Below are 27,073 nucleotides of genomic sequence, written 5' to 3'. Positions count from 1 at the left end.
CATAAACCTCAAAATCCAAATTTTCTCTCCTTTTTAAGCCACAGCCCACCAAAAGTGGGTCCACTTTATAAAGCAAAGCTAAAAAGGCGCGGACGAAATGATGGTGTGATTGACCATCATCTCCATGATGATTATAATCCGCCGACTCGGTCAAATTCTCATCCACCCTCCCAAGTCGTTGACCTATGCATACTGTACCTAACAATTCCTACCGTTATATTATATCACCTCTGATTCCACCTGCCCACATCAACGGTGCTTAAACAACGTCATAATTCTAAATGATCCCGAGTACCATCCTAGTACAGAATAGGTGGGTCCACAACCTTAAAAAACAAATATAAATCCCATACGTAAGATTTTTTTAGATTGCGAGGAAAGGAATACTTGTGTCGGCTGGTCAGAATGGGCTGAAGCTAACGAAACCCTCGAGAAACATCCTTCTCAACCCTATCGGCTGTCATCTCCTATTTATGTTTCTCAGCACAATCTTGTAAATATTCCTTTTCCAGGAAAGATTGTTGGTTAGATTATCAATGGGGAATTGTATGTTTAAAGGGTTTGGAGGGATGGAAGAGATGGTGAAGGTGGTGACCTCCAGTGGCGGCATCATGGAGCTCTATGCACCCATCACCGCCGAGTGCATAACCAACGAGTTCCCCGGCCACGGCATATTCCGAAGCCGCGACCTATTTGCACAGCCTCTCCTCCACAACGAAGACCTCCACATCGGACAGCTATACTATCTCCTCCCTCTCAACCCCTACAAATCCAACAACGTTAACAGTACCACCACGTCCAAGCAATCCGACACGGCCGCCGCCATTAACAGTAGCATGTCTTCTTTGTCGTCCATTAATGCAGCGACGCCGTACCGCATGTCGTGCGACAACCAAGGGATCATGAAGCGGTTCTCCGACCCGGAAGTTGTTCCGAGGTATAACAGCACCGGCGTGTGGAAGGTGAAGCTGGTGATTAGCCCTGAGCAGCTGTCGGAGATCTTGTCGCAGGAGGCTCGCACCGAGGCGTTGATAGAAAGCGTGAGGACAGTCGCCAAGTGCAGTAGTGGGGTCCCCTCGGCGGCTAATTCAGATCAGTGGAGCCTGTCCAGTAGTTGGAAGGGATCGTCGGATCGGATGTGAAGAAATTAATATATATATTTTTTTCTTCCAATTTAATTTTTTTTTTTCTCTATTTAGTTTCAATGTTAATTCATGTACGATAGCAAGCTGATGCAGTGTGAAGAAACTCTACCCTAGAAAATGAGTACTTTTAGCTAAATTTGATCATGACTTCACTTAATATATATGTTAATTGGTAGGTTTTTTTTTTTTTTTCTAAATTAATTGGTGGTTAAATGAACTATCTTTCTCTCTTTCTTTTTTTTAGTTTAATAAATTAACTTTCCTTTTTTTTTGTTTTTGACGATTAATGTACGATTGAACGTGAGATGAAATAATAGGAGGTAGGAAGTTTGGCCGGAACCATTAAGATTTTGTGAGACCACATTTCCCATTTACCGTCGCCCAACTATCTGCATGCCTCGATGCTAATTAACGTTCCCTTATTTAAATTCATTTCCTATTTGATTTTCGATGGTATATCTATGTTATGACTTTATTATCTTAAGTGTCCAACAAAGGTTTAAGTATAATTTCAATTATGTGTATACAATTTTTTAGATCTTGATTTGTTGGAACTGGTTGTTCATATTAATATCAATGGAAGGCCAAGTAGACGAGAGTATCGCGACGTTCACAGAGTGGGTGTATTTTGGGGATTTCCTTGATATGTCTGTAAAAGTAGGGTTTATGGTTTTTCTATATATATGTATGATGTAACCCTGAATCACTAATAATAAAAATACAGCCGCCTCTCTGTGGACGTAGATAAATTGTCGAATCACGTTAAATTTGTGTTTCGACTCTCTCTTAATCTCTCTTTTCGATTCTATATTATTCATCAATTATATATTGTGCACGGTAATAATATGATTCATACATAGGTAAATAGATGGAGCCAAAAAAAAACAAACAAAAAATAGCTATCATCGAGTAGTATTGATAAATCACTTTACTCTTGGGCATCTTCTGTATAGGCGCACATATGGTTTTTAAGTCATTGTTGGGTCAGTAACGTACGTTCCTAAAACAACACATTTTTTATCATCAATATTTAAGCAACTACTTTGGAGGCATTAAGTTTGCTTTTACGTACAAATTATATGCACGCGCAATCATATACATATATATGTAGAAGCAGTTAAAATGTTTAATTAGGCTTCAAATTGCTGGTCAAAGCCCAAGGCATGGTGTCATGATTCCCTAGCGGCTAGCCTAGTAATTTATACCTACACCCCTCGGGACAAGGCTTGCAAAATCATCCCTCAATCGGGATACAACTGGGATTTGAAGGTCTATTTTGAAGGGTCGGGTCATATATTTGATTTATTTTCAACCCTTCTCATGAAGGTTCTTTCGTTTTTATTTTTTATCTTATTGTAATTTTTCTTTTTCCTTCTCCTGCATTGAATAAAAAAGATTAAAAAAGAAAAGAAAAAAAGAGAGAGATTATAGAAAGTTATTACTTTTATTATTATTATTATTTTAAATGGATGAAAGTGGCAAAGTTACGTTGAGGGCTAATTTTAGTGGTGCCCCTTCAGAATCCTCCAAGAGTTATATACTCAATTCCGGTTAGAAAATTTGGTCATTTATGTGATATCATTAAACAAATGAATCACAATGGTAATTTAATTCCCTCTTCTTTATATTCTTATTCGAAAAAAAAAAAAGAAAAAAAAAAAGAGAGGTTATACTCATTTCTATTTTTAGAGAATCATCATTTCAGTATCCCAAACATACCCTTGTATTTTCTCCTCGTTCTTAGAGGATAGGGTATAAATATTTGCCAGGAAAATACTTGAAGGAGACCTTTCACAAGTGGTATACGATATTCAAATCTAACTGCTGACGCCTGCCGCCGGTTCAACCCAATATGGCAAAACATGGGCCTGTTTGGGCCTCCCTTCGAATCGCTCAGAAGGGAGAGGGAACAACATTCACTAGCCGTAGCCTCTTTATAATATGACAAACCTTGGGCCTCTTTGAGCCCAATATGCAATGTCCCTTTCTTTTTTTACTTTTCTTAGAAAGGGACACTACTATTCCCTACCTAACAGGCCACGAAAATAGTGAAAGGAAAACTATTTTTGAAAAGACAATAAAAAAAGAGAGAAAAAGATCATATCCACAATTTAATGGGCCTCGTGAAAATGTTGAAAAGTCAATATCATACAAACGAATGAATGGCTTGCCAAATGTATGGAGATGGTCTTTGATTATTTATTAGGGAAAGTACATTTTGCCTCATGAACTACAACGTATTTTTATTTTGTTCCTCATGAACTATCAATTGTGACATCTGACTCCTACGAACTACCATTTTATGCTTAAAACCCTTATTTCGTCAATCAAAGGTCCCTTCGGTCAGTCAAAGGCATTAATTCACACAGCCAAAGTGACATTGCGTTGTAGTTCATGGAGGCAAAGTGACAATGCGTTGTAATTCATGAAGGCAAAGTGACAATGCGTTGTAGTTCATGGGAGCAAAGAGACGGGTAGACTCTCTAAGTTAATGCCTTTGACTGACAGAATGAGCCTTTGACTGACGAAATGAAAGTTTTGGGCACAAAATGGTAATTCATGGGGGTCGGGTGTCACAGTTGGTAATTTATGAGGGGAAAGTGTTATGGCGTCGTAGTTCATGAGGGCAAAATGTACTTTCCCCTTATTTATATCATGATTAAAGAGTCTTATATCTTATATTTATATAAAAAAAAATGTTATATAAGATTCATTTGCCAAAAAAAAAATTAAAGAAAATCTCTTGCAAAAAGTTTGCCGGGAGTCCCCTTCAACAAACGGATCATACTAGAGTACAATGCATCATTTCAACCCGTTGGATTTAGCGCCGTGAGGTATAGGCAGATGACCGGGGACATAGTAAGGAGCGAAAATTTTGTCCGAATACCGGACGTTTGGTTGAAGGTACCAGACCGTACCAAGGATGATATTTGGGACGCCTTGATGGTATGTTTTTTAATAATATGTCAAACACTCGTAATGTATATATGTATATATACGCTCTAAGTTGCAAATATATATGTGTGTTTATATCTATATGCATATACACATATTTTAAGTTTTTTTAATTTATCAATGTTGATCTTGTGCAGGCATACTTTTTCGTCATGCCCGAGTACAACTTGGAAGCCATCAAGGATGAAGCATTTCGGGATATGAGCTCCAAGCTGCGGACTTGGAGGCATGATTTTAAAAAAATTTGTGCCATTACCGAGGAAGATACTCCGGACACTATACGGGCAAGACTGAGGGGACAGAGGCTGGAGGAATACAATGCCATCGACTTGGATATATTATTGGAGAGATGGTGTACCCAGGAGAATAGGGTAGGTCATGAGTTAAACTATTTGTGTTATGTAGTGTCATTAATTGTAATTGTGTTAGTATTAACATATTAAAAGTATTAACTGTGTAGGAATATGCGGCGAAAATGAAGACATTGCGAGCATTAAATGATTCACCACATTGCACCGGATCAAAGAGTTATGCCAGGTTGACACATGAGGAGGTAAGTGTGTAATTTATCCTATACTTATAGATGTGAATGTACATGTCATCATTTGATATATGTATGTCCTATTTTATCTGCAGGCCGATCAACCTACTCGTGCACAAAATTACGTCCGTTCACACACGAAGAAGAACGGTTCATATCCGAATGATATTGTGAATGAGAGATGTGTATGTTACTACTCACCTTTCATATATTGTTTTGCTTGTATATTTGATAAATTATTTCCGATTAACAGTTGTACGCCTCACTGACTCAATAATTAATGTGACAAACAGGAACGGATGAAGGAGCTTATACCCACCGACCTTGCAGCATCGTCTAGCATCACAGAGGGAACGGTAAGGTGGGCGCCAAACGACGCATTTGACCAGGCAATTAGAAATAAGCCTGAGTATGCCGGTAGGGTTCGGATGACTGGACCAAATATTCTGCTTGTGCGGGGGACCATACGCTCATACTATACACCGTCACAGGCACGGTCAGAAAACGCCAGATACTCCACGATATCACAAGACACACTTGATAGAGCGCTTGAGGCGGAGAGGGTGACGCACAAGGAAGAGATAGATGCGTTGTTGGCCGAGAACAATGCGCGGGTAACTCAGCAAGTGGCGGAGCAGATGGCTGAGAACAATGCGCGGGTAGCTCGACAGGTAGCTGAACAGGAGGCTGAACGTCAGGCAAGGCTTGATGCCCGTTTCTGCCAACTCGAGGAACTGATGCTGTTGCACACCCCACCAGACAACGCTTCCCCACCCGTTGCGATGGTGCGATCGTCGGTCGACAGTGGATCAGGTATGACCTTTGTTAGTAGTCAATTTAGTTTTAGAACTGTCTATATATATATATATATATATATATATATATGAACTTCTAAATTTAGAGTTTGGATATGTTGTAGTCATTCTCAATAATTAATGATGTTGTAAATCCTGCTTAAATTTGGTTTATATATCATGGTTGGTTTGGTGATGAATGTGGGTTAGAGCTTTGCATTTGAAGTGTTTATTTGTATTATGAGATGAACCACTATGGTCCTTGTAGAATATTAAGAATCTAGTGTATGTGATTGTGTGAGAGTATGAAACGATCAAGTCCACAGTAGATGAATATCATAATTTTATGTAGTTAATTTATTTTGATTTGAATATATATAAACTCCTATGTGTTAATATCCTCAACAAATTAAAATATTACGGGAAGATTATCAAAATGCTGCATGCATTATAAATATATTTCAAATTGTTGGCTTCAATTTGGTCTACTATGAAATAGTGTTGGTTGAGATAATTATTTAGAGTCATTCATGCACGTATAAATGGATATAACTGCATGGCACAAAACAATACATGCATATCAATATCATCAAGAACAGTTCTTCATAAACTTAATTTTGTAACTCTAAATATAAATAGATATATATGCACTCAATTCTAGAGAGGGTGCTTTTCCTTTGTGTTTATCATCTCTTCCATTGAACTCCCAACATTAATAACTTATATGGAAGCTCTATAATTGCAATGGAAAAAAGAAAAAGATCATATGTCTCACATAATTGCCATGGGAAAAACGAAGTTCATTTTCTCATGTCTATATATTATTGATTGCTCTGTGACCATGCATATATATATTGACTTAATTTTTTTCTATTTTTTTTATATGAATTTTCTGCTAACTTCAACGTTTTACCTATTTTAGTTATATCATTTACTGTGGAAGAATTAACAACTGAGTTGGGTGAATATTCGAGCATTTTTCTTTCACGTTACCGACGTGATTGTTTGTATTCGGGCTCAATGATTGTTTGTATTATCATTTACAGTTAGTGGATTTTATTTGTTTGGTGATTGTTTTATTGGTGAATATTGTTTGTTTTATCATTTGCAGGTAATGGGCATCGTCGAGAGGATGCTATGGATGTCAATGATCGATAGTCTGGTTGAGAATTTGAGGCTATTCACACTTGTGTATAAGTTGCTGTAATTGTATTTGTGATTGTTGTATATTATGTTATTTGTGCCATTTTTGGTTTGTTGAAGTTAGTTTTGGTGGATAGTTTGTGATTGGTGTATATTATGTTATTTGTGCCATTTTTTGTGTGTTGAAGTTAGTTTTGGTGGATAGTTTGTGATTGGTGTATATTATGTTAGTATGTGCCATTTTTGGTGTGTTGAAGTTAGTTTCGGTGGATAGTTTGTGATTGGTGTATATTTTGTTATTTGTGCCATTTTTGGTGTGTTGAAGTTAGTTTTGGTGGATAGGTTGTGATTGGTGTATATTATGTTATTTGTGTCATTTTGGTGTGTTGAAGTTAGTTTTGGTGGATAGTTTGTGATTGATGTTAATGGATATGATGTATGTTATTTGATGGAAAAATTGTATATTATTTGCATGGATTTGATGGATAGATTGAATATCAGGCTAATCGTAATACAAAATTCGGGTATAGTCTTGAAATAAATCACAAAAAATATAGGGGGGAGGGAAAAAAAAAAAAAAAACGAACCAAATTTGCCGACGTGTCCAGGAATTCCTGACGTGTCAATTTTTAACGCGTCAGGAATTTTTGACATGTCAATTTTTTGACACGTCAGCAATATTCTGAAGGGTCAAAATTGACACGTCAGAAAATTCCTTACACGCCATTTTGGCACGTCAAAAAATTTTCTAACGTGTCAAAAATTAACACGTCAGGAATTACTGACGTGTCAATTTTTGACACGTTAGGAATTATTTTTGACGTGTTAAATACAACACGTCAGAATTTCCTAACGTGTTGGATTTAACACGTCAGGAATTTCTGACCCACATTCTTCACGACTAGAACACGTCAGGATTGCCCCGTCAGGAAGTTTTACTGACATGTCAGACAACCTGACACGTCAGTAAACCTATGTCAATAAAAATTTATTTTTTTGTAATGACATCACACCTTTTAACTTTACTTCTTTTTTTTTTTTTTTTTTTTTGCTGACTTTATTCACTAACTTTATAGAACACCAAGATAGGCAAAAGTACTCTAACAGCAAACAAATAGAAAACAACAAACTACTCGTACAGAATGAAGAAGAAAACGAGCTAGTCTAGGTATAAACAAAGTAGAATAGCCATAGATGTGGAAAAAAGAAAACAGGTTCAATAAAGAGGAGTACTGCAGTACTGTGGAGTACTCTTTATCTTGGGTCAGTGGGCCAAGACAGCGAGGGACAAAGGGAGGAATTAAAATTCTCTTAATTTTATTTGATCTGAATAACATATAACTAGTTATATTGGAGAAGTATTTTTATTTCTTTAAAAAGTGAAAGACAAAAATACCCAAGAAAATTGGTGTCGAAATCTTGACGGTAGTACAATTAATGATTTTGATTTTTGTAATTTGAGAGAGATTGTTAGATAAATGGGTAGGATATAAGTTAATATTAGGCTAATGAAATATTATAGACTTTAATTAGACTTGTTCTGGCCGGGGCCCTAAGATTCTTCACCATTTGCATGTGTCCCTAAGACGTTGAATATTTTCCACGTTAAACACGATTTTAGCTTTCCATGCATGGAACAACTATATATATATATATACGTATTATCGCTGTCGTTAAAGCTTCAGTAAGTAGTGGTGCATGTAGAGATAGACAATGGGCCATGGATGCAATCATGCATATATAGTTGTTTATTACCAACCAAAAGTTCGTTCTTTATCATTAAGGAATCGTGCTGAGTCGAATAGAATATATGGTCCAAAATTAATGATCAATGCCGGAACCTAAGAAAAATCTATGACGAGTTTTTTTGGCAGTATTTCTGCCACTTATTTTGTCGCGCTACGAACCTATAATATTATTGGTGACATTCTGAATCATAAAGCTTAACAGTGTCTTTATTTATATACACACATGTATATTGATTTACTTACTAATTAATTAGTTTTTAACTTCTGTTTTTCCAAAAATATGTAGCAAAAAAAAGAGTATTGTATTATTAATTACCATCGTCATGCACGTTGGGCATGCACTTCTTTTAATAGTACACATGTTGAAGGCCACATCAATTTACGGCATTTCAAATTAATTGTGGGTTCTTTCATCACTTTTTAAATATTGAACGACGCCCAAACGTAAATGCGTAAATATTTTAGAGATAATATGTATTTCTCTCTATATATATAAAATGAGTTTTATTATTATAACTTTGTCAAAACAGCTTGATGACAGTTTAATTATGCTGATATCAAGTAGAAAATGTTGTATCGATCGAGAACATTATGTGGGAAAAGAGCGGATGTGTGATATAGGTGGTCGCGTAATTCAATTAGCAACAACCATTTTGTAATTGAAACATTATATAAATTTGGTCCGGTATATAGTTTTCTAGGGAAAAAAAAAAAGAAAAAAAAAGAAAAAGAAATTCATGATAGCTAGTGTGAGAGGTAAAGGAAGAATGAAAAAGAAGAACCATTTTTGTGTGTGGGCCGGGCAACACCAACTTTCATTAGCTGGGCGTGGAGTAGAACATGCAGAACGTCTGAGCAACGGTGATGATATATACAATGGTGTTATAATATAAATTAAATAATTAAATTCATCACTTCTTATTAGTTTAATCTTTTAGAATAAGTGGTGATTTAACATAATATATATCATAGCCGAAGATCTTCACTTCAAACCTTGACTTTGTTATTCACCTCTCATTTCAATTAAATATTCTATGTATTGGGTCTTATTTATTAAAGGGTGCATGAGGGGGCTAGAGTGTTAAGATATAAATTAAATGATTAAATTCACAATTTTCTATCAACTTAACTAAGCTTTTGGAATAAGTGACATTGGAGAATATCTTCCATGTTTTTCAACCGGCGAAAACGTTTAAGACTAGCACCAAAAAAAAAAAAAAAAGAAAATCCGGCAAAGTACGTTATTGCTGATCAGGCGGCGTGCAACAAGAACGAAAAATAAGGCTTTGTTTCAATTGAAGAAACAAAGAGCTTTCAATCCCTTAGGATTCACCGCTAATCTCGCATACCATGTTAAATCACTCTTTATTTTAAAAATTTAAATATATAAGAAAGAATTAGATTTAATCATTTAATTTATTTTCTAATCATATGGGTGTGGAACAGATCCAATTAAGAAGATGGCTGACTACATATAAATTAAGGGCAAAATCTAATTAAAATCTAGACAATCGGCACACAATTGAGAACAAAATCTAAGCGGAGCCCGCCGGCCCCTACCATCGCATCTCACCAACCAGAAAAAAATAAAAAATAAAAATACAAAACAATAAAGAAACAAAATCCACGTACGTCTATAGGCCATCTGCTCTCGAATTATCTTCATAAAATTCTGGTGATCGTGTGATTCATGAACTCTCTCGGATTGTCTCATTTAATTTTGTTGTCGTTTTATCTAAATTTTTCCTCTTCGATCAATTTCCCCAAGGCTAGGGAAGAAGAAAAGTTTCTTTCGAGTGATTAATTAGCATTAACTTTGAACTTAATTATAGTAGTTGTTTCACTTTATTCTGATTTACGAGCCTATTGTAGATAAAAATAGGCCAGGGAAACCCTACTGCAGTAAAATTTTCTCTTCTTCTATTTCTTTTTTCTTTTCTCTGGGATGAATACATCTCATATATACGTTGTTTTAAATAAATTAAATTTCTTTTAATTTATATATTTGGTTTCGTAGTTTGGGATTTAGTGTTAATTTACTAATTAATACGAGGGACAAAATAAAATGTTAGTTTAAAATCAGGAATTAAATAAAGGAAAATAACATAGGCCAAGTGGGTGATCATAACGGGCATGCATGGTCGGACGTCCTTCTCGTTCTTATTTGTTGGCATTGGGCTGTTGTACTATAGTGTACGTGGAACTGACTTGTTCAATGCAAATGAAAAGGTTAATACTATATATTATTTTTTCTCTGTCACTTTTATTTTATTGGGTTGATGAATCTAACCGCGCTATCGATCTTTGAATCAGCTTATGTTAAAAAAAAAAAAAAACCTTAGTACTAATGGATACTATCACATTAGCCCAATAAAATAAGGTTAATTATACATGTATAGTATATAACATTCCTCAATAAAAATAGCAGAATCAATACCAATTACCAAATAATTAAAGTTCAGGTAATTATATTAATTCTTCTGGAGTACTAATGCTACATGTATACTACTGTACAACTCCATTGATCTTATTGAGCCCATTAGCCATTGGATTTTTATTTTTATTTTAATAAGGATTGATCTAATTAATAACTAATGGGCACTGTCATATTAACAACCGAGTGGAATGGGTGAAATAAGATTGTAATATGTAGCAATATTACTCATTCATCTTCACTAATCTAAGGTTATTACAGCAAAATTAAGTATGAGAATAAGCTTTTTTCTTTTTCTTTTTCTTTTTCTATTTTATCAAAAAGTTCTTTATTTTTCTCCTTAAAACATTATTAAACTGTGACTACTGTTCCCTCTCTTTCTTTATCTAAAGGTTAGAACGTCATTAACAGAAGACAAGATTTTGATTTAAGACGTTTAAGGGAGAGCCACAGGATTTAAACACCTCTAGAGGGGGATCTTCTATCATATATTTCATCTGTAGTCAAGCTTTGATTACCTAAGAGAAAGCTTTATTACCAACCACATGGGAATCTTCTCTCATTTCATCTTTATCACTGACCCCTCGGAATATAATTGTTCTCCCAATGCATGACAATGTGAAGAAATCAGTTCGGAATAATTGCCTGATGATAATCACTTTTGTCAAAGCTGCTTTGACAAAATATATATAGATATATATTTTTCAGAAGCCTTTTCTTGATACGACATCATTAAATATATTTATTTGTCACTAGCCTGGTATTTAAATCCATAAATTATCTAATTAAGGGCCCTTCAAATGGATGGGAACAAAACTTACAAAAAGCAAAAATATCATTGTTATGCACAATAAATCCAAATAAAATAAAATAAAATAAAGTGTGGAGATGAGAGAGAAACCCTGGAGTAGATCTAATTGTTCGGGCACATCAGAGTCCAATCTCTCATTTTCAACCCGAATTCTCTTCGTACAATCGCGGGGCCATAAAAACTCCTAACCTCCTTAACCTTATCATCTCCATGATCTATAACCCTACTAGCTGTGCTACATATGAAAAAATAAATGTGTGTTCTATTGTTGGTTACGTAGAGAAAACATATAAATTGGGTCCATTGTTATTTTATCGACCGACAAATAGGCGATGACAATTTTTCAATCGCTAGTGTCTTTGTCCAGCACCTAGCAACTGGGCAATGCGTTGATCTGTAACATCAGAAATATTAAAATTAAATCTCGAACGTAGAAGCCTCTACAACATCCAATGCACGTCCAAATTATTAAGCTGACAAAAAAAAAAACAAATATTTTTTGTTGTGTTGTCTGATGACATCGTGCTATGTATGTCGGTATTCAACAATAATAATAATTAGTAGCTCTCAACTCTTGCTATATCAAAGAAAAAGATAAAAGCATTGATTTAATTTGAACTCTCTTGTGAGATCGACTTGATGTTTGCTCTTTAACTAATAATTGACTACCAGATTTTATGGAAAATTCAACTAGTTCCTCATCACAAATATTTAGCACGTGTGGAATTAAAGTATCTTAATTTGGTTTCAAGTTATAATTAATACTAGCTAATATTATAATTTATATATGTACGTGCGTGCATGGTGCAGTACATTGTCTTTTATTTTATTTTTATATGAACTCGTGTCATATTCAGTACTAATCAGTAGGCAAATATTCTACTGCAAGTGTTGAATAGAGGGTCGTTATGGTACGTGGGCGCACCCCTCCTCATTTTATCCTTTTAAATTTTGTTTTATATTAATTCTGGCGTGCAACGTTTGGCCGGCTTGTGGTTTTAAAATTGATATAATGCTGGTGGTGTATCTAATAGTACATAGGAAGTTAATGTTAGAATTTTTATTTTTATAAACAAAAATTTAAATTATGTACGTACCGTTGAATATATTAACTTTAAATTCTGACTATAATATAAATATTATCTATTTAATTTGAAATTGAGAGGATCTTTGTCTAATTTTACTCCTCTTGTTTCTCCTTTCCATCAATGGTAGTGAGCAGTGGCAGATAAGGATTAGCAGAAACAAAGGTTGAAGATGACAAAAAACGCACCGTTTTTAAGTACCTCAAATTTCAAAACGCACGGTTCCACTAAAAAAAAGAAAAAAGAAAGAGACCCTCTAAGTTTCTAACGCGCACCGTCACCCAAAAACCAAAAAAGACAAAACAACTAAAAGAAGAATGGCAGCACGCAAGTCAAGGATTACTTAAAAAAAATAAATAAAAGGTTTGCTACAATGCATTCACCCACCCATCTTCTCTTTTTAACATCTTGATATTTAAAAAAAAAAAAAAACAAAAGAAAAAATTAACACGCACACATATATATATATATATATATATAACCCTAGCCGACTTGTCTCACTTATTATTATTTTTTCTTTAAAACCCTACCACACTTTAAGTCTTTAAATAGGTAGATAGTATATATTATATTCCAAAGAATCAAAACTCTTATTTGCAATTGCGATTAATTAGCCGTACAACAATTTGCAATTTGAGAATTTTTTTTTTTTTTTTTTTTAGGGTATTTCTTCTTATTCGAAGCCTTTAACAATTCAAATCAATTTTTTTAGCTATTTTGTTTTGGAGACTGAGAGGTATGTAATTAAATTTTTACAGTGATTGAGTTTTTGTATTTAGATTGATGTTTAAATTAATTGTTTATGAATATATAATTTTTGTTACGTATTTTAATATTATGAAATATATAATTGTAGTTACCTGAGATTATGGAAAACAACAATAATTAATTTTTATTCAACTTTAATTTTTTTATATTTAAAAAATAAATAAATTTTTTTTTTTTTTATATTTATTCAACTAAATTGAGAACTTTTAAACTTTAGAAAGTTGTTCAAGAACATTAAATAAAGTTTTCCCATTATATATATATATATATATATATATATATATATATAACCTTTTATTGGATGGATTGATATATATATATGCATCAATCAAAAACAGAAATGTACGTGAGAGAATTAATGTATATCAAGCAATCGATCTCTTTAATTATCAGTGTGCTTGAGTATTATTCTAGATATTTGAGTAAAAAATCAAATGGAACATTAACAAATTTCAATACAACTGACACATGCACTACTTTGAATCTATTGTACCGTTGATTTTTCTAACAAGAAGATGTGAGATGATCAGATGACTGTATGTGTATGCATGGTATAATATATATTCATATTTGATTCAAGTACACTGTGCATGCCATGGAAGCAATTAGGTTGAGAGATCGATGTGACACAAGTGCGACGGTCTACGACGTTTCATTTTGGGAAAAATTAAGGATTGATGAAAATTGAAAAGTGACCCAAAAAAACGATCAACTTTAAATTCCCTACGCCTTTCTTTAATTTGTTGAAAGGAAGAATTACTCCATCATCAACAATAGGTATAGAAAAGACAGGAAGCAAGAATACTCGCAGGAATCATGGCTTTTAGCAGCATTTAGAACTACTCCTAAAAGCCAAAACCACCACTGCCGTAATATCAAAGGTGGTCCCTGAATCTGTGTCGCTATCGACCTATACTGGAGATTCTGCCAACCGTACGATACTAAAGTAAAAAATTATTGAGGCTGTTGGTACAATAAATTTACCGCCCACTAAACCGACATATCCACCGCATAGAAAATAATTATCCGGTTGGTGGCTGCATGTGGCAAACATTCACAGAATATATTGGGGGAGCCCCTCCTTCTTTAAAAGGGTATGCACCCCAAAACGCTTGACACCTTTCCTTTTCTTTTTCTTTTTTTTTTTCTCCCAATTATCTTTCATTCTATTTTCTCTCCCAAATTAATAAACTCTACAAATTTAAGCATTACATACTTTTGATCTATTAAGAAGACTCTAAATTGCTACTGAACATCTCCAGCAGATTAGTTAAAGGGTTCATAATAGTTATATTTTAGTTATTTTGAACATTTTTTAGTTTTCAACTGAGTAGTTTCAAAGAAGGTTAATGAGACATTTTGTTACAGTAAATAACACCATCGTAAATAATATCATTTTGCTATTCACTGTAATACTATATGAATTTTTTTTTTTTTCGAGGATTATTTTTTACTGTTTAATTTTTCTGTCTCCCTCAGATCGACTTGCTCCCCATGCTAAGAATTTTGTAAGCCAATTACTACAAAAGATGTGCCAATACCCATGGTTCCTTTCGGCTACTTGAGTGAATATATTTTGACCTGATTCTCCATACAACCGATTGGGTGAATATATTTTGTTAATTTGAGGACATTTTGGTTCATTATAGTTTTGTATTCTGCGGTCACGGTTGCTGATAAAACATGGTTGGGAACGAGAGAGAGAGATATATATATATATATAAAGAGTGATATCATATTGAACAGAGACAAATGTATTAATCTCATTTCTCAACAATTCTCAATAGCAATTAATATAAATCATCCTTAAACATTAATCAGAGTATGACCGACAATCATCGATATTCGTCCCCATTAATCTAGTCTACTTAAGAGCTTGTTTGAGATTGTGTTTGAGAAATAGAACTTTTAAGTCAAAAAGCTCAACAATTCTCAAAAATTCTCAATAGCAATTAATATAAATCATCCTTAAACATTAATTAGAGTACGACCGATTGTGATCGATATTCGTCCCCATTAGTCTAGTCTACTTAAAAGTTTGTTTGGAATTGCGTTTGAGAAATATAATTTTTAAGTCAAAAAGAGCTTTTGGACAAAAGCTTAAAACCAAAAGTGCATTTTGACAATTTTTAGGCTTTTTAATTTGGACCCTTAAAACCGCTTTTAATTTTTTTACCAAATGAGTACTTTTTTCTTCAAACGGACTTTTGGAGTGTTAAAAGCACTTTTAAATCCCTCAAACGCAATCTCAAACAGACCCTTAACCTGTAATTGAGATAAAAATGAAAATTAGTCTTAAATATATAACTTAATTATCACACAATGTCATGCATTTTAATGCATACTATTCCTTCACTCAGATTCATGCATATTATATATATATATATATAGTTATAATGTTTCACAACTTTAATCAAAAGATCATCGATCGGTACTAGAAGGTGCCTACACGCCTATCCGGCTATACCTACACTACATATATATGTGATTACAAAATTATGACGTCCCATTAACGTACCAAAAAAAATTCTCTGCATATATATGCAACAAATTTTAGTGCCCTTAAAAACAATATTAATAGTGTTACAGCCACAAGGGTACGTCAAGTTACCTATCCACTTTCCCTATACCCAACATTAATACATCCCCTTGTGCAGGTTAATGCCAAGTTTTTCATATAAAGATAGAGTGAAATTAAATATGGACCGTTGAAAAAATTAATATATATATAATTTTTTTTCTTCTTCTGTAAAATTGATATTCAATGAAGAAACTTTAATAGATATCCCCTGGGGAAATAATTTAATAGAATTGATCATCTAAGTCTATGATTGGTAACTTTATAGCAAAGTGACTACTAAAATTAATGCTCCGAAAGATTTGATTCTCTTATAAGAGTATTATAGATTATCATGTGATTAAATTGGGACTCAAAAGATTAAAGTATGATGTTGTTGTTGTTGTTGTTTTTTTTTTTTTTTTTTTTTGAGAATAAACATATGATGTTGTTAATTAGCAAACTAAAATACATTGTTCATATTCCCAAAAGGTACCTTAATCGGCTAGGACCACGTCTATTGAAGTGGAGGTTACTAGTTCAAATCCCCCTTCCCCCTTTTGTGCGAACATGTAAAAAAAAAAAAAAAAAAAAAAAAACATTGTTCATCTATGGATATATATATCTCACCATGCATGAAGTGGTTTATTTGCAAGCTTTAATACAATATAAATCTTAGAATACAACTATAATTAATTTTATAGTGACGTAATTATAATTAATAGGACTTGGAAGGGGGTTTTGATATCACTATATATATATATATATTTGATATCACTTAAGCCTAGCTATTGGATTTAGATTTTATGTCTCCTTTGGGTCCCTTCCATATCTCTATAAATAGACCATCATATATATGGAGTAGCTGGCCATGCAATTTTTGTGAGAATTAGTTCTCAAAATGTTTTTTTTTTTTTCTTTATACGTGAAAGAGAGACAAATTAAGAGCCTACCATCTCTTGGCCTCCCAGTATATATGTAGAGGATGGGGACAAAGATAAAAGGGTGATTCGAGCATTTTAGTCAAAAGTTTTGATATATGTGTTGTTCTTATCAAAGGAAAAGGTCAATTATTCCTTTCTGGTATTTTATATTTAGATTTATGAAGAAGAGGAATAATTAAAGTTCCGAATAATTTTTTTAAAATCCAAATTTTTTTTTTTTAATTTGTTAAAAGTGGGAAAGCAACAAATGTTAGTGCTACGTTGTTATCATGAAGAAAAGTACACCTGGGATCCATATATAATGGAAAAGTGAATCAGAGAAGGGTGAAAAAGCACAACCAAAAAACAGAAAACAAAAACGATGTCGAGCGATTTACTATCTTTTCAACAGAAGAGAAGAAAATTTAAGAAAGAACAAAAAAGCATAACTTTCAGGAATAGTATTAGCTAAACTTTACTTAATATATATATATATATATATATATATATATATATATATATTATTTATTTATTTATTTTAACTATCTATTTTTTTAAAGCATTTATATCCGACCAAACATTTTACCTGTCCAATTTTACTATTTCTTTTAAATATTCTTTCTCCAACAATCATATTTTTACAAATTTGTCATTTTTTAACTATAGCGGGCTATGTGGAGGCTCACTCGCTCAATTTCCATTGAATCATAACCGCAACGCAAGGAAATGTGGGACTACTGTTGCTTGTTCAATTAAAACAACTTTTTTTTTTTTTAAGTACAAACAAAATAAAAAAAAAAGGTTATTTTAACCAGCTAAATGTGAATAATCTTAAGAGTTGGTAGAATGTACCATATGAGAAGAATTATGGTGTTCTTGAAATATTATAGACATCTCCTCAAGGGAAAATGCAAAAAAGCTCCTAAGACAGCTAGCTAGCGCACCTTCTCGGCAGCTGCTGCGAACTCTCCCCAATACTATGTGTCTTAAACATGCATTTGATGGGACACACGAAATGTGTCTCACGGAGTCACGCTCTTCAACTGTTTTGCATCAACTTTGCAATGCATTGGCGCGTGTAAAGAGACAAGAGTTTATCTATATGTAACAATTTTCTCGGTTTGATTAATTTTGTCATACGTCTCATGCAGGTAGAAAAACGTGCTCTAATTAAACTTGTTAAAAAAGTGAGAACAAATAAGATGAAGATGCCCTGTCATAGTCAAGTTCTATCTAATTAACAAGAATTTACCTATGGTTTTATATATTAATATATACTACCCTTAACCTTGAAAACAGTAGAGCATGCATGTAATTTCACCTATTTCACATATCCAATCCAATCATATCATATCAAATTATTGTCGTATATATCATATTTACCTCAACTATTGCTGCTAAAAGCAAGATTATAGATTAATATATATACAACTTTTTGAAAATTAGCAAGATTATGTACGTTGTTTGGAGAGGTTTGGTAAGAAAAAGACAAGCTCCCAAAATAGTTTACGCTTCTCGCGATGCGCAAGTCACTTTTCACTTTACAATGAAAAATTTGCTATTGATGCAAAAGTCGTCATTTTCTATTGACTATATATAAATATATACCAAACATTAAAAAAAATGGTAAAATGTTTTTGAAAATGTTCACAATGATTTTATATATACCAGTACTATATATGTAAGATTGGTCACAAAAAGAAAACGGTACTAGGTAAAATTGGACTATATAAATGGATTGATAAATAGGACTCTGCTAATTATAACTTCCACTATTGTTTTTAAATATAATACACAACTGAGTTGGTTTTTCTGCATTATGTCATTCCAAAAATTAAGAGTAACATCCTCGTACCAACACCAAATGCACCTTTGATATATCCAATCACGTCAAGTCAAATTATTGCCATAAATATTATCGATATTATTTTACCCCAAAAACAGGATTATCTACCACCGTTCTTTTTGAGAGGTATGGAGAATGTTGAGTAAAAGATTGGTGAAAAAGACAAAAAAATAAAAATATATAAAAAGTAGAAAAAGATAAAAAAAAAAGAAAAAAAAAAAAAAAGTATCGATCGGTGTCTGCAAGTGTAATAGGTCGTATAGGAGTCTAGCTACTCTCAGATAGCAATAGCATCAATGGTATCCAATCTAATTTGCTGTGACACTATATATATATGTTGACATTTCACCACTTCTACGACCACCCTTACCATAATATGCCACCTATATGATTGCTTCCCATGCAAACTTCCACGTGTTTCTAGGTGTTCTATATATATATATATAGCCTAGGTCCCTTTAAATCAGAAAATGCATCTTAGAGAATTCAAAATATGTGCCATTTAGCAATAAAGTTATGTATTTTGCACTTTGCATGATAAAGTTATGATTCATATATATATATATATATATATATATATATGAATCATTAACCCGAATTAACTGGGCTTCAAACTCTGTGTCTTTGTAGGTTTTTTTTTTTGGTTCTCTTTCAAGTTCACTGAGGTGTTAATGGTTTGTCTAGATTAAGTTTTTAAAAATAACCTGGATCAGTTGAGCCATAAACTCAATGTCTGTGAAAGAAACCTTTTTTTCACTGTTTGTTATCTACTAAATCTTCATAGTTTCTTTGGAAACTTGTTAAGATTAAGTTTTTAAGGGTTTTATTACTCCGAATGATTTTATCCATATTAGAGCGCCGCGGCTTTAATCGGTTGCATTTGCTAGTGCCTTCTACTTTTCTAGTCTCCTACTAGTTCATGATCACTAAGGTGCTAGGAGTCTGTTTGAATTGAGTTTTTCAGATTAGCTTGTTTTTATTTAGGGTTAAATACTAAATACTCCCCTGGGGTTTCATAACTCTATTTTTTCCTCTCTAAGGTCTCATTTTATCACAGGAGGTCCCTATGATTTTGATAATAGACAAAATTAGTCCTTATGCCAGTTGACCATTAGTTGACTTAACCGAATTCCCTGTAGACCAATTAAATGTTGACACGTGGCATCCACTTAATTTTTTTTTAAAAAAAAACAAAAAAAAAAAGGAAAAAAATTGATTGTTTCGATTACTTACTGACTCCCTATGAGACTTAGGCCGCAAAGAGCTCATGGTGACGGAGCCACTCCCAATTCCTTTACACAAATAAATACATTTTTTTAATTTTTTAAAAAAATTAGAGAAGTGGGTTCTGCGTGTCAACTACGATTGATTACGCGATGGTCAGAATCAATAATCGGCATTCATGATAATTTGGTTTATTATCGAGAAGCATGAGCTTTGTGTTGTCACGCTCTTCTATGAAAGAAAAAATAAGTTATGGCTTTCAATAGAGGCTATTGTGTTAACCCTTTATTATATGTTGTAATCTCTTTTTTTAGCTGAATGGATGTTCTTACAATATATATATATATATATATATATATACAAAGATCTTTTACATAGTGTTATTTATTTAACAAATTAATTGGTTTCTACCAACACCAATACAAAAAGAAAAAGACATGGGCATCAAACTACGTGCCGGTTATTAACTAAAGTATAAAGTCACGTTGCTATGTCATTAATCAGCCAGAATAATGATGATTGAGTAGTGTAAAGGAATTATTCAGATGGGGCTTGAAATTTATAATTAGTCTTGAGACCTACATGCGTTTCTAACAGAAACTACATATGTTCCACTGTTGCTGAGACATGGAGAAAGTGAAATGTTAAAACATATATTATTTGGAATTCAACCATCCTCCAACATCATTTACATTGAAGGATGCTCGTTGCCTGCATCCCTCCTCCCTTCCTTACTTCCCGTTTTTTGTTTTAAGTTTGTTTCTGTCTTTGGTGTTTTCTGTTATGTTGTGCTTGTGTTCTCTCTCGATGGGTACTGCTTTTGGCGGTTTTCACTCAAACTCTCCCCCTCCCTGTTTGTTTGTGTGTGCCGCCGATCTCCTCCGCGCTCGCTTCGCTGCTCACCGCTCGCTGTCGGGTTTTTTCACGCGCCCCTTCGGCGCCAAGCTTTTTGTGCCACCATCCGCGGCGGTTTCCAGTCAACTCGCGATCGGCCTCCTCCGGCTGCCGTGACCCGCTTTGAGTGTTTTTCGCATTTATTTTCCTGTTTTGTTGTTTTTCTATTTTGTATTTCCTTTGAGTTCCCCTGTATTTGGTTTTATTTGCTGTAATTTCTTTTCCTGCATTAGTTTTATTGTTCCCTTTATTTCCCTGTATGGTTTTATTTATGCTTGTAATAAGGGTTTCTCCTCCTGTTTTGTTGCGCCCGGTTGCTGCCCGATATTACTGGTCCAAACCTTTAGGTTGTGGATGTGAAATTTATCCTGGCTTTCGAGTAGAGGAAGATGAGTATCGGCTTGTGGGTTTTACTCTCAAGGCCGAGGAATAAGTATCGTCTTGGGGGTTTTGCTCTCAAGGCCAAGGAATAAGCGCTACCTATGTATTAGATGGTGTCTGTTTGATGCAGATCTGAGTTTTCAACCTGATATTTAGTCATAGGTTAGCGGATGCTGTGTTTTGGTTGATTTGGTCTGTTGTTGATAACTGTATCTTTAGCTTTGGCTATGATTTACTTCATAGCTTTTTGCTCTGTTTGTAAGAGCTTTAGGCTCGCAACTTTTATTAATGAATGAGTATGATTTGTTTAAAAAAAAAACATCATTTACATTATTTGGAAGCTTCTCAATGAAATTCATTAAATGAAAAATATATATATATATATTAAATTACCATTTATCTCAACATTTTAAATGAGACCCATCAAAGGAAATTGAAATTTAACTGAAATAGAGATTGAATGACGAAGATAAAATTCGAAATTAGGACATTTAAATCACGAGTTATTCCATAAACTTAAACAGATAAGAGATGATTTGCCGTTCATTCTTAAAGGGCTCAATGTTATTATTATGACTCAAATTTCTTGATATATATATATATATATATATATATATATATATATATATATATATATGCTCTATTTTATTGTATCTTATATGGAAAATTACTGAGATATATGGAAAATATAGCATATACTTTGAACTTTTGGCAATTTTGACTAAGTTGGCCATGATTTAACCAACTTCACCCAACGAATGTTTGGTGGGTAAAGTTTTATTAGAAGAGTAGTGAAGTTAAGCGTCCAATTCACTCAACAGATGTATTCTTTGTGGAATATGAGCAAACATGCCTGCATTTTCAATGCTTTTTACGAGATCCTGATGAAAGAATTGTGACGTAAGGGGCTTGAAAAATTGGTGAATATCATACAAGCTATTATTCCACGTTGATGTCTATGTCATTAAAGACGACAACCTAATTATGTAAAAGTCTCCAGTACTCTAAACAGAACAGCTCAAAAAAAAAATATATATATATATTATTATTATTATTATTATTATTATTTATGAATGAATTCCTATTTACAAAAACAAAAAATTTACCCATTAGCAATATTCACTACAAACGAAACTATTAAGGGCTCGCAAAACAAGTACATGATATGACCCATTTATTTTATGCATGTTTTTTTATAATTAAGTTCATCTAAGCGTTATAAAGAATAATTACATGTATAGGATAAACAGGTACCTATTTATTTGCCAAGTATCTGTTTTGTCAGCCCATTTTAACTATATAAAAACTAGCACTCCCCTGTTTTCAAGTTTTCTTTAAAATTTTATTTATATATATATATTAGGATTGAAAATTAGACTTAATTAATTTCTGTTAAATTTAGACTTTAACTCGACCCTATCAACCTTGGTTACCATGTCGATCGTTATCTTACCACTTTTCGCGTCAAATAATAATTTAGCGCCACTTGACGGGGGGTGTGATGTAACGCGCTACCCAATTGACTTATTTAAGCCATTCAATTGTACGCACAAGAGTTATCAACAAACAGCAAATTCTAAAAAAGGAAATACAACCTGGATTGTAAGGAAGGACTTGGATGCTGTATTAAAAAATAAAAATAAAATAGAGTTGACGGCACATAATTATTTCAATGGTTATAATTTAATTTAATAATTTTTTATATAAAAAAAAATTTAAATTTAAATATGGACAGTTGAAAAAAGTATAATACATAGAATAAAGCTATTTGGTATACTTTCATATTACTCGATCATATACAACTATGATGATATGACAATAAAAATTAGTCTTTTGATCAAAAGGGGGCTTATAACAAAAAAAAAATCAGTGCCTAATTTACACTGTCACATCACTATAATTGTATAACAGTCGTGTGATAATTTACTAGATAGCATATCTCATAATTCATATGCTGTAGTTTTTTTTACAGTATTTAAGCTATATTTATTCATTCTTTCAACTTTCATGAATTCAATATCTAAAAGTATATGTGTGTCCCTTTAAACACGTGAGAAATACATTTTATTTTATTTTTGTATTAATGATATTAATTCACACGCTATTAAAAAAATATGTTATTCACAAATTTTAAAAGATATAGATACTTTTAGAGATTGAGGCTTCGTTTGTTTCGACCTAAAAGATATCTACCAAAAAATGTTTTCACAGAATTCAAAGAAACAACTGAGATTATCTAGGTATAGTACAGAATCCGAATACAAAGTATTGGCTAATGCTGCTGCAAAGCTTGTGTAGCTTTAGTCTCAATGAACTTGGTCTCTCTCTCTCTCTCCCTCTCCCCCGCCAGCACCCATTTTATATTGTGATAATATAGGTGCAACTTATCTTACAAAGCATATAGAGATCGACTAAATAAACACCTTGTTTTCAACTTTTCTCATTTTTGAAGTCAAATTAAATGAGATTGATGCTTCATTTGTTTCGACTTAAAAGATATCTACCGAAAAATGTTTTTACGGAATTCAAAGAAACAACTGAAATTATCTAGGTACAGTACAGAATCCGAATACAAAGTATTGGCTAATGCTGCTACAAAGCTTATTTAGCTTTAGTCTCAATGAACTTGGTCTATCTCTCTCTCTCTCTCCTGCGAGCACCCATTTTATATTGTGATAATATAGGTGCAACTTATCTTACAAAGCATATAGAGATTGACTAAATAAACACCTTGTTTTCAACATTTCTCATTTTTGAAGTCAAATCTCAACATCAGTTCGTCACCATCGTGTTTGAGGGGGCGTATTGGACTTTCGAGGATAACAAAATACATTTCAAATAAACGGGCCAAAGAGAATTAATGTATGGGGTAGGATATCTTAACAAGATCTCATTTGTATTTGAACACTTGTAACTAGCTATCTCTTACTTGTATTTGGATTACTTGTAACTATCTTGTAATAAATGAGATAAGATTAATGATAGGCAGATTCACATCCAAAATTGAGTTATCTTATAGTGGGTGGTCCTTTTGTGCTAATGTGGTAGGACTTAAACTGATTGCTACTCAATAACGTGTCATATAATTTAAGTGAGCTAAAGTACAAAATAAAAATAAAAATGGTGCAGGTTATGAAGTAATATTAGAAACGGTGTTGAGCGAGACGAGCATATAATGAGTGTAGCAATCCCATATATATGAATTGCCACATGGCCATAACACAACAGAGGATCTTCTTTTTTCAACCAAAACAAAGAACAAAGAACAAAGGTTGAGATAAAGAAAACAGAACAAAAACCCACGGACGGCATACCGGAGCGTAATGTCAATCTCACTTGTTCCCATCCATCACGTATTTTTCTTCTCATCTAACGGGCTATGAAAGCGCAATCCCTACCCCATCATCTTTTTATTGTTGCGGTGGTGGTTGCAGAGAGACACTGAAAGTGGCCCAGGGTTGTTTAAGAGGTGCTTTTCTAAGGAGATTTTAAGGTCGGGGGTCGTAGTTATGGATGTTGGTGTGCACCCTCACACTCTTAGTTGCCCACAACACTTTTTGTGCATGGACCCTCCATATATATATATATATATATATATATATATATATATATATTATTGTAAAGAGAAATAATTTTACTTCTATATAGAATTACTCAAAAATGAATAGAAGATATTATTATTTACCCTCTTTAATTTGTTGATTTTGAGATCGATTATTGTAAAATATAATTTACCCACTATTCTAATTTCTAATTAACCACGTACATGGACCCCAAACAATCAGCCAAAAACAGTACCCTTTCTCCATCTTTGTTGGTAGGTGGCTACTCTCGTAGCATAGTAAAACGAACCCCACTTTTTTGTAAAAAAAAAAAAGAAAAAAAGAAAAAGAAATATGCCAATGTGTGCCTCATGAGAACAAAGCTTCAATTTATTATGTATCTTTGGCCCTTTATGTCCTAAACACACATATATATAGTCCTCTATACATACTCATTTGGGTACAGCAACTTATTAATCCTTTCTAATTCCTCTAGATATATATATATATATATCTTGTGTACCTTAGCGAATTCTATCTTTGTGTCTGCAGCTAGCTAGCCTGAACCCTTTAATTTTCATCATCCGAATGCCAGAAAATATGAGTATATCAGTAAATGGACAATCCCAAGTCCCTCCTGGGTTCCGATTTCATCCAACGGAAGAGGAGCTCCTGCAATACTATTTAAGGAAGAAGGTTTCGTATGAGAAGATTGACCTAGATGTTATTCGTGATGTTGATCTCAATAAGCTCGAGCCCTGGGATATACAAGGTAATTAGGCCTCATCATGATCACTTCTCCATTAATGCCCTCTAATTAATTTGTACATGTCATTTTGTCAGGACCATATTCAATCTTTTTCTTGGTCTAATTCTTGCAGAGGTGTGTAAAATAGGCACCACCCCTCAAAACGATTGGTACTTCTTTAGCCACAAAGACAAGAAGTATCCCACCGGGACTCGCACCAATCGTGCAACCGCCGCCGGATTCTGGAAAGCCACCGGCCGTGATAAAGTGATACATAGCAATTGCAGGCGGATCGGAATGAGGAAGACTCTAGTGTTCTACAAAGGCCGAGCACCCCATGGGCTAAAATCCGATTGGATCATGCACGAATATAGGCTTGACGACAACATCAGTACTGACACCAATATTGTAAGCCAAAATTGTTTGTTTGTTTTTTTTAATTTTGTTTTGAAATAATTAACTGTCATGAAACTGAACAAAAGTAATGGTAAATATTGTATTTAAGATCTCCAATGGTATGGGAGAGGCAAGTCAGGAAGAGGGGTGGGTGGTGTGCCGCATATTCAAGAAGAAAAATTACCACAAAACCCTAGACAGCCCTGTGAGCACTGGAGAAACCAGAAGCCAGATGTTTGATTCATGTAATGGGGGAGCAGCCTTGGAGCAAATACTAGAATACATGGGAAACGGTAGCAAGGAAGAGAAGGAGGGGAAAAGGAGCGGAAGATTTCTCCGACAGATAGACACCGGCGTGAAAAATGGGTACCATGAGACATTCATGAAGCTTCCAAGCCTAGAGAGCCCAAGCTCCACCAGCTGCCAAAATTATTATCAACCCATTAATCCAGATCATCATATGATTACAGAAAATGAAGGCTTAGCCGGTTATCAAATGGAGTCATCATCATCATCAGCTGCCCTCACCAACTGGGCTGCCCTTGACAGGCTTGTAGCTTCTCAGCTGAATGGCCAAACAGGCTTTAGTGACCCCACCATGCCTTATGGCCCTACTGATCATCATCATCAACTCCAATTTCCCACCCTTCGATCATCTTCATCAATTTCATCTTCAAACGGATCCTACCATCCCACCCGTCAGGACTACAACACCGAAATCGACCTCTGGAGTTTCGCTCAATCATCGTCCGACCAACTATGCCACGTGCCGAATGCTCCGGTATAACAGAATAACCTCCTCTCTCTCTCTCTCTCTCTCTCTCTCTCTCTCTTATATATATATATATATATATATATATATATATATATATATATATCTCTATGTGTATATATATATATATATTATAATATAGTTCGATGTTGAAGTCAGAGGCTTATTATTAGAGGCAGTTATTTGTGATAATATTACTAGTAGTACCACATGATAAATAAAGGTGAAGGGGTTTTAGATGGGGTGGCACTGTCAATCATTATCTTCGGTTAATCACTATGTCTACCATTAATCAAATTTCCGTCTAGAAGCCTGGACATTCTCTGGGTGGTTTCGATTCTCTTTTCTAACTGCAATCATAATCAT

General features: G+C 33.7%; 2 protein-coding genes across 2 annotated transcripts; both read left to right on the top strand.

Moving 5' to 3' along the window:
- Window positions 1–405: 405 nt before the first annotated feature.
- On the top strand, window positions 406–1,253 carry LOC132188564 (uncharacterized). The gene has a single exon (XM_059603057.1). The coding sequence runs from the start codon at window positions 537–539 to the stop codon at window positions 1,140–1,142; it is 606 nt and encodes a 201-aa protein (XP_059459040.1). The 5' UTR covers window positions 406–536; the 3' UTR covers window positions 1,143–1,253.
- Window positions 1,254–25,379: 24,126 nt separating this feature from the next.
- LOC132188622 (NAC domain-containing protein 43-like) lies at window positions 25,380–26,722 on the top strand. The gene is made up of 3 exons (XM_059603133.1): window positions 25,380–25,563; window positions 25,673–25,947; window positions 26,045–26,722. Exons 1-3 carry the CDS (start codon window positions 25,380–25,382, stop codon window positions 26,720–26,722), a joined length of 1,137 nt encoding a protein of 378 aa, XP_059459116.1.
- Window positions 26,723–27,073: the final 351 nt, after the last annotated feature.

This window comes from Corylus avellana, chromosome ca7 (assembly GCF_901000735.1).
Source record: "Corylus avellana chromosome ca7, CavTom2PMs-1.0".
NCBI classification, from domain to species: domain Eukaryota; kingdom Viridiplantae; phylum Streptophyta; class Magnoliopsida; order Fagales; family Betulaceae; genus Corylus; species Corylus avellana.
The sequence above is the reverse complement of the archived record's forward strand: the minus strand, read 5'-3'. Positions and strand labels throughout refer to the sequence as shown.

Coding starts and splice junctions, on each gene's coding strand:
- LOC132188564 (XM_059603057.1), top strand. CDS start 537: ATGGGGAATTGTATGTTTAAAGGGTTTGGAGGGATGGAAGAGATGGTG.
- LOC132188622 (XM_059603133.1), top strand. CDS start 25,380: ATGCCAGAAAATATGAGTATATCAGTAAATGGACAATCCCAAGTCCCT. Junction 25,564..25,672: donor CGAGCCCTGGGATATACAAG/GTAATTAGGCCT, acceptor TAATTCTTGCAG/AGGTGTGTAAAATAGGCACC. Junction 25,948..26,044: donor TCAGTACTGACACCAATATT/GTAAGCCAAAAT, acceptor ATTGTATTTAAG/ATCTCCAATGGTATGGGAGA.